This window comes from Penaeus monodon, chromosome 29 (assembly GCF_015228065.2).
Source record: "Penaeus monodon isolate SGIC_2016 chromosome 29, NSTDA_Pmon_1, whole genome shotgun sequence".
NCBI lineage: Eukaryota > Metazoa > Arthropoda > Malacostraca > Decapoda > Penaeidae > Penaeus > Penaeus monodon.
In genome coordinates, this window is record NC_051414.1 from 3,725,282 (window position 1) to 3,725,605 (window position 324).

Consider the following 324-nt stretch of genomic DNA (forward strand, 5'->3'; position numbering starts at 1 on the left):
TCGGGCTGCTACTACCAACGCCCACGGGCTCTGAGAGTGTGTGTGGGGGGGGGGGCGGCGTGGGTGTGGACTCTCACCAGCGCCCTGTGAGCCATGCTGCGCCCATCACCGCCGCCGACAGTAGGCCCACCATCACGACCCGGGACAGAGAACCCACCGAGATTCCCGTCGACGATTTCCCGCCGCTGGTCATAGCGTCCTGCCACAGCTGCGAGTACTCCGAGTTGTTGGGCATTTGGAACTGGAAGTCGATCGGCTTGAACAGCTCCAGGCGGTGGCTGCGGGGAGGCACGGGTTCAGTATTCTACGCATGCATGTACGTAA

At 63.3% G+C, this 324-nt stretch overlaps 1 protein-coding gene across 2 annotated transcripts in view; it reads right to left on the minus strand.

The window, feature by feature from the left end:
- The window catches only part of LOC119591909, a gene marked incomplete at its 3' end in the record, with an annotated part of 31,088 nt that overhangs the window by 1,784 nt on the left and 28,980 nt on the right, over positions 1 to 324 (minus strand). For both annotated transcript variants that reach the window (XM_037940662.1, XM_037940663.1), the window contains 1 exon segment: positions 158 to 278. In XM_037940662.1, the coding sequence (XP_037796590.1) occupies positions 158 to 278 (121 nt within the window).